At 43.1% G+C, this 7,589-nt stretch overlaps 1 protein-coding gene across 1 annotated transcript; it reads left to right on the top strand.

Annotated features, from left to right (window-relative positions):
• The first annotated feature begins 447 nt into the window (after window positions 1-447).
• On the top strand, window positions 448-7,184 carry CCDC175 (coiled-coil domain containing 175). Its single transcript, XM_075427162.1, has 10 exons — window positions 448-591; window positions 709-725; window positions 1,117-1,140; window positions 1,233-1,258; window positions 2,789-2,938; window positions 3,236-3,315; window positions 4,655-4,807; window positions 6,056-6,158; window positions 6,281-6,324; window positions 6,878-7,184. The coding sequence occupies exons 1-10, from the start codon at window positions 448-450 to the stop codon at window positions 7,052-7,054; spliced, it is 918 nt and encodes a 305-aa protein (XP_075283277.1). The 3' UTR covers window positions 7,055-7,184.
• Window positions 7,185-7,589: the final 405 nt, after the last annotated feature.

Below are 7,589 nucleotides of genomic sequence, written 5' to 3'. Positions count from 1 at the left end.
CACTGAGAAGTCATTTAACTCATGGCTTGTGTTTCTTTGGCCCTAACCAAGACGAGATTCCACTATGCTGACAGATGCACATACATAGAATTAGATTTTTTTTTTCTTTTAAAACAAAGGTCAGATTTTTTTTTAAAGCTAAGGAATGAGACAGGGAAATATTAAAATGTACAGATTTGTGATAGTATTTAGGTGATGATCTTCTTGTGTTTAACAGTTCTTTTTCCCCACAGATGTAACAGAGTACAAAGATTCCCAGGTTGGTAAGTCTCTGCAGCTCTGTTATACGGGGTTGTAGAGCTCACATTGAGAAGCATTGTAGTTACATTTGTATCAAACAAATATTAGTATGATTGAAAAAATATGCTTAGGGCTGGGCATGGAGCAACAACATGAGACAGGTCAAGCCACAGAATGACACACTGATAGGAAAGGACATGGAATAACATGAAAGCACTCCGTATTTGTGATAAGATGAAGGAATATTTAAGTTTGTTTTGCTTCACTGATGGGCCAGCAGAATCAAATGCCCAGTGTACTAATGCCAGCATCAGAAAAGGAACATCTCAGGCAAGGATAGGGAAGAAACCAGTTAGCAAGCATACCTAGAGAACTCAGATGCCTTCACATCATCTGAGTCTAATGAAACTCACCTTTGGGTAGTTAAGTGGCTGAAGCCATTTCAGAGCTATTCCTGATTATATTTAGGTGCATGTCAAGAATAGGTGAGTGAAGCTCAAATCAACTTCAGTTCCCAAAATAGCTGTATTGGGTTAGACACAATGTTGTTCCTCCCAGGATTCTGTCTTCTGCAGTGATCAATAGTCCTGCTTGGAGATGTAATGTAAGAACAGTCAAATATAGAATGAACCTTCCATGACAAATGAAATGTCAGGAACTTCTTTGGATGGAGATAGTATCTGCATTTAATAGGTTTGATGGAATTTTGTGCTATACTGGATCTTCAGTGCAATATTCTCCTAACACTGATGTATTCTTTTAGCTCACATATACATTTATCCTCCATAACAACCTCTAACATGTAATTTACATAATAAGGACATTAATTTTTTTTATTTAAACCTGCTGTCTCAAAAGTTTATTTGCATCTTGCAGTTCTTGTGTTTCTTATGAGAAACGGTGAATGACTGTTGTCTTGTCATCTTCTCCAGCAAAGGTGTGCAATTTTTACACACCTTTATCATATGTACTTTCAGTTGTCTCTTTTCTAGGCTGAAGAATCCCAGGTATAAAAACGGTTGGAAAAATCATCCTAGGTAATAGTTACCCATGCTTTACTAACAAAATAGAATAACGGTCTCCACTAGTTTGTGGGAGGTCTGCTCTCAGACTGGAATTAATCTCTTTTTTCCTTAATGACTCGGGGGATAGGACAGAGCGAATGCTTATGGTATCTGCAGACAACAAACACGATAATAGCGGGAGTGCACCCTCTGCAGGGCAGAACTAGATTTCAGAATTCTTTTAGCAAGTTGGAGAAATAATTTCGGGGGAAAAAAGGTGCATAATAATAATAATAATAATAATAATAACAACAATAAAAGATATTTTTGTGTTTGGGTAGAAGCAGTTGTCTGTACAAATCCATCATGACAGAGATATTTAGGCAGTGGTAAACAGAACTAAAGCTGAAAAGTCGAACATAATTCAAAAAAGATTTATAGTGATGAAACAGGCAACTGTCAAACCAGTCTGTATAAAAAGGGAGATAGCCTGGCAAGGCTGACCATATGTGTTCTCTAGCTCATTTTGGTAGGACACAGCCGGAGTATGGTGCCTGTTATTGATCACCTCATTTAAAGGAGGATGTGGCTTATTTTGTGATCCACAGAATCACAGAATCACAGAATGGTAGCGGTTGGAAGGGACCTCTGTGGGTCATCTAGTCTAACCCTCCTGCCGAAGCAGGGTCACCTACAGCAGGCTGCACAGGACCTTGTCCAGGCGGGTCTTCAATATCTCCAGAGAAGGAGACTCCACAACCTCCCTGGGCAGCCTGTTCCAGTGCTCCGTCACCCTCAGAGGGAAGAAGTTCTTCCTCATGTTCAGACGGAACTTCCTATGCTTCATTTTGTGCCCATTGCCCCTTGCCCTGTCACTGGGCACCACTGAAAAGAGTTTGGCCCCATCCTCCTGACACCCACCCTTCAGATATTTATAAACATTTATAAGGTCCCCTCTCAGCCTTCTCTTCTTCAGGCTGAACAAGCCCAGCTCCCTCAGCCTCTCCTCGTAGGAGAGATGCTCCAGTCCCCTCATCATCCTCGTAGCCGTCCACTGTACTCTCTCCAGTAGCTCTGGAAAGATGATCAAAAAAAGGTTGAAGAAATATGCAGTTTTTCCATTTAAAATAGGTAAATCTAAGAGAGGACATAGTAGCAACTACCAAATAAATAAAAGTCCATAGCAACATGATTAGCTTTTCTCCTTGTCCACTTGTTGAGACAAATAACAGGAAACAGAATAGATTTAACTCAAGAAAAAGTTGGGCCCTAAGAAAGCATTGACAGCACGAGTAGTAAAACCCTAGGATCAGTTGTCTGAGACATGGTGTCTCTACTACTAGGGTTTTTAAGGGCAAATCAAACATCTGTCATGGATACTTAGGTCTAATTGATTCTGCTGTAGAGCAGAGAGATGGACTAAGATGACCTCTTGGGATCACTTCCAATATTCTTTTTTCTGTTTGTCTGTTTTTTTTCCTCTGGATATGCTGAATTGTTAATGGATTAAATGCTGCTTAGATAAACTATTGATTAATATTTAGTTTTATTAAAGAATGACATCAAAACTTCAACTGAAAATCTACTTAAAAAAGAAGAAGAATTAAACACAAGCAGAATTACCTTGGAAGAAGCCCAGAGAGAAGCAGAAGAGAAGTACAACAAATATGAAGAACTGAGGAAATCATTTTCAGGTGAGTATGAAGTAGCCCCTCTACGTAGCGGGGCTTTCTCTTGCTGTTTCCAAAAACAGTGTGCCATAGCCCTTTGTCTGCCAATGCCTCAAGTGAACGATGAAACACGTATAAATTGCGCTCATTGCGCAATTGGAATCTACAGACAGGGCCATAACACAAATATAAAGCATTTTTTAAAAAATGCCAGAACAGTTAAACAAGCTACTTGCTGACAAAAACCTAGTTTTATTTATAACAGCCTAACTCTAACGTTCAGTCACTACACTGTCTAAAAACCCGTTCTCTGCTTTGTAGAAAAGAAAGATGAAGAGGTACGAGTCAAAAGAGCTATTCAGCAGTCAATCGAAACTACTGGGAAGCTCAAGGAGGACACGGTAATATCTTAAAACTTTGCTGTGCTACTTCTGCAAAGCTTCCACCAGCAGCTTTGTTTCCTCCCAGCAATAACCAGGCACCCGTGGAGACTGGGACTGGGGGAGGCAGGCTGGGGCTGAGGACGTGCCTTCCTCTCTGTGGCTGTGCTCCCAGCTGGGGGATGCCTCAGACCTCAGCTCAGCCTGTAACCCACAATTTACATCAAGCTGCCCTTGTGCTTGGTTTTGCGTTCCTTAGGCGCGTGAGCAAACCAAAAAGAAGCTGGTGAACTAAGGACGTCTGTGAACCTGCTTCTGTTCAGATGATTGCTACTGCTTGACCAAGAATTTCTACCACTCATATTTGAAAAATCTTTTTGTATCCTCACCCCTTTACCTGTATTTCTCATTTCTGACTTCAGGCATTCCATCAGCACCAGTGTTAGGAGAGAGAAACTTGTATAGCTGGGGGGGGGGCAGTTGCAGTGGCTCAAAATGGCTGAGATATGGGGCACCTTCTGCTCCCAGCCCATGTCCCCACAGAGCTCGCACAGTGACTCTGCCTGTCTGTCACCCTGCAGCTGGTGAGCCTGAGCACGGCAGCCGCAGTGCGTGTCAGCCCTGCTGTGCCTGCACTGGCCGTTCCTACAGTGCATGTACAACCAGTCCCAGTATGTACTGGGGCCATATTCTCTGGTTTGCTGGGCATTAAGCAGCCAGCCAGAGCTTGCTTCAGCTGGGCTGTACATCCCAGGCAAGCAGTCAGATTGCTTTTGCTTTCTGTTTCTATGCCAGAACAAAACATTTAGGGGGAAGAGGAACACAGTCACACCTTCTGCTGTTAACAGGAAGAATTAAGGTGTCTTTAGTTACTGAGAAGCGTAAGACGAGCTCCATAAACTACATAAAGGGCTGCTACGAGGCTGGTCAGATAACTGCAGGATTCACGCCCGAGTGGTCTGGTAATGGGCAAATCTCTCTGATGAGCTCCACAGAAATTGTCCCTGTTCGGAGACGGGAGAACTGTTTCTCTACCTGTGTCAGAACAGGAATAGCACAGCACAACGGCTGTGGACACTTGAGCCTCCAGTGACAGAGAAGCGATGCCCCTGTCACTGGGCGAGCCTGCAGCAGGAAGGTCGCTTCGCGTCAGAGCTGGTGCCTTTCTTGCAGTCAATGAGCAATCGCTTCTCCGCTCTGTATCTCTTCCTCCTCGTTGGTAAGAGGTCACAGATACTCCTCTCTGATGGTACTTTGACATTTTTAAATGAAAGGTGCCATGTAACAAGAACTCGTTATTCAATTACACAAATCCTTTATATGTATCAGTTAGCAGCAAAAATTTTATTCTTATTAACAGCTGGAGCTGAGGAACAAATTGCAGATTAAGCGTGATGCTGCAATCGACCAGTTGAAAAATCATACGGAGAGTATGAAGCTGCTAGAACGAGACATCTACGAGATCAACAGGAAACCTGACATTGTGAACACCCAGAACTGCAGATTCAAATTAGTGAGTATATTGAAGCTCGACCGTATGCCTTTTCAGCATGAAGTGCTCTGTTCATCCTTCATTTCAGAGAACCAGCTGTGGAAGATGATGGAACATAAACAGGACAGGGTGAACCTGGCCTTTTAAATTAACCTGTGGGGCTGTGTTTACGTTGGAAGGAAACAAGGAGAAATATCCAAGGGCAAGGCACCTCCCTGAGGCATAATCAATATTTTGTGTAACAACTGCTGTGTTCAGTCAGGGGATTGTAGGGAAAGGCCTTGAGGGTTGGACTAGATGACCCACAGAGATCCCTTCCAACCCCTACCATTCTGTGATTCTGCCTTCCTGCCACATGAAGAGGGCTGACGTGAATGTGAGACGTGCAACAGGCCTGCGCGATTTGGAATATGTGGTTCTGAAAATATTCCTTACACCTTTCAGTCCCTGGGCTATCAGTGTGGTAGAACCTCCTTCCCTGTAAAACACACAAAGGATCCTAAAAGGGGTCTTCTTGCCAGCTGTGACCAGGCTGCCGGCCCGACCCACCTTCGTGGGCTGAACTTCTGAGCCGATCTGAACCCTGTGCGCTGCTGGCTGCCTGCAAGCGCAGAGCTCTGCTGCGGCAAGGGCGGCTGCCTGAGCCGGCGTCTGCTAGCACTGCGGGTGCTGAGTGCCAGCTACTCCGCAGCTCTGTCTGATGACACCCGTGTGGAAACAAAGGCTTCCCTCGGGAGGAAAGCTCTTGGTTACACTGCAGACATCCCTCTCCTTAGGTTCAGCTCGCTAACAGAAGCTGAGCTTTGGTTTTCCCGCTGCGTGTATCGCACCAGGGAAAGCTGTTCATTGTGCCCAGCCTGGGCTGCCTGACACGTTCCAGCCAGAGCTGGGACAGCACGAGCGCGGTACTGGTGGAGCTGGTCCAGCCCGAATGAGCCCGTCCTATTTTGGGGGAGCAAGTGAGGAAGAGTTCCCCTGTTTGTGCACGACCTGCGCTGCTCCAGCTGTTCCCGGTGTCCTCGTGCGTTTTATTTGGTAGCACGGACATCGCTGGCTTGTGTTGATTTTGGCAACTATTAACGATTTGTTCTATGAGATGAAATGGATACTGTTGTTGAAAGAAAGTATGTCCAGAGGAATACATTCACCTTTGTGTTTCCATGAGCTAAAACAGCTTATTCTTCCTCGTCTCTCTAGAAACAGTGAACCTGTTTGGAAGTTGTTTAGGAAATTGTGGCAAGTATTCAGTTGTAATTATTCTTCTCACAGTGCAATGTGTGGATAAAAGAAGATATTTTTGCAATGGATTCTGAAGCAGAAAACCACAAGTCAGCAACAGGCAAAATCCTGAACGACCTAACAGCGCTTCATGGTAACGTGTCAAGAACTATTGCAAAACAAAAAAGGCAACATTTTTTAAGAATATCTTTCAGTCTTTACGCCTTTTTTTTGGCACAGCAATCTACCACATTTTAACTGTGAACTCTGTTGTAGATCTTCTTCTGAAGGGATGGTCAGAGGAGAGCTTTATTCAAAAGGTGAATTTCAGTTTTCTGTTGTACTGGTTTGCATAAATTTGTTTCACTTACCATGTCAAAAATAAATTTGCATTTTGCAAATAAGGCACTATAATCTTTGAAGTCATACAGGGGCAAAGTATTAAACCTGCATTTTCCAGCATTGTATAAAAGTCCTGGCTATAAAAATAATTTTTCCTGATATTGTGCTTTTTCCTGTCTTACATTCAAGACTTTCTTAAACCTGTACCTGATAACATTCTTGCTGTTCTACATTCAGCTCATCGGCCTTGTAATATTTTTCCAGTTGGAGATGGCCTTCATTTCGAACAGGAATTAAAACAATCTATGATGTAAGAAAGTTTTGCACCAGTTGTTTCATCAGAAAGGCAAACTTTGCTTTTTATATGCAAGGATTGGGTAGTTAAGAAAAAACTTCCAGCAGAGCCACAGGCCTGGTGGCCGGTCAAGCTTTGGGAAAACAAGATAAACAAAAGAAGTTTCTGAACATTTCGTGAGGGTTGAGTTGTTTTTCGTTTTAAGAAAAAATAAATTCTACTCTGTGTCATTACAGGAATTTCTGGAGAAGGAGCAGGAAGTCCTGAACGCAGTGACAGCTCTAACAACAAAAATTCAACGACGAGAGGAAAAGATTGGCGTTATTAACAGCAGGCTACAAAACAAGCTGGAAGGACTGACTTCTCTGTTTGACAAGAAGTTTAGAATAGATCACCACTGTAAGACACACTAAACTTTCTTTTCCACCCTTTTAGATTTTTTTTTTTATAAAACATGTAAATTTGTAGCTGTTTGTAGTGCAGCCATGTTCTGTCTGATCACTCTGCTGCAGACTGAGACCTGGTGGTACATTTATTTGAAGAACTTGGCATGCTTTATAACACAGCCTGGATATTATAAATTTCCACTTTCTGTAGGCTTGTGATAATAATGGTGAGGGGGCTGTAAAATAGCTTGAGCATCACTGATCTTTCCAGAACTGTATGTTTGCTTTTCCACAAAGGATAAATAAAACTAACAGACCCCCAGCTCCCGCAGCTTGTGGGTGTGGTGTTGTCACCGTAGGACTATGTGGTTAAGTAATGTTTATGTTCTCTAGAATTTTATGTGTGGGGAATTTGTGCTGCTGTTTCCATTTAAATGAACAATATTCTGTACTCTTGTCTTGGGGAGGGGGTGATGTCACACAGCGGCCCTAGGTGCATAGGAGCCAGATCACTTGCTTCAGGTCCTCTTTTTAACTCTAATCCTGTAGCTTTCGGCTTTAT

Source organism: Opisthocomus hoazin, chromosome 7 (genome assembly GCF_030867145.1).
Source record: "Opisthocomus hoazin isolate bOpiHoa1 chromosome 7, bOpiHoa1.hap1, whole genome shotgun sequence".
NCBI lineage: Eukaryota > Metazoa > Chordata > Aves > Opisthocomiformes > Opisthocomidae > Opisthocomus > Opisthocomus hoazin.
This window is presented reverse-complemented; position numbering and strand designations above follow the sequence as displayed.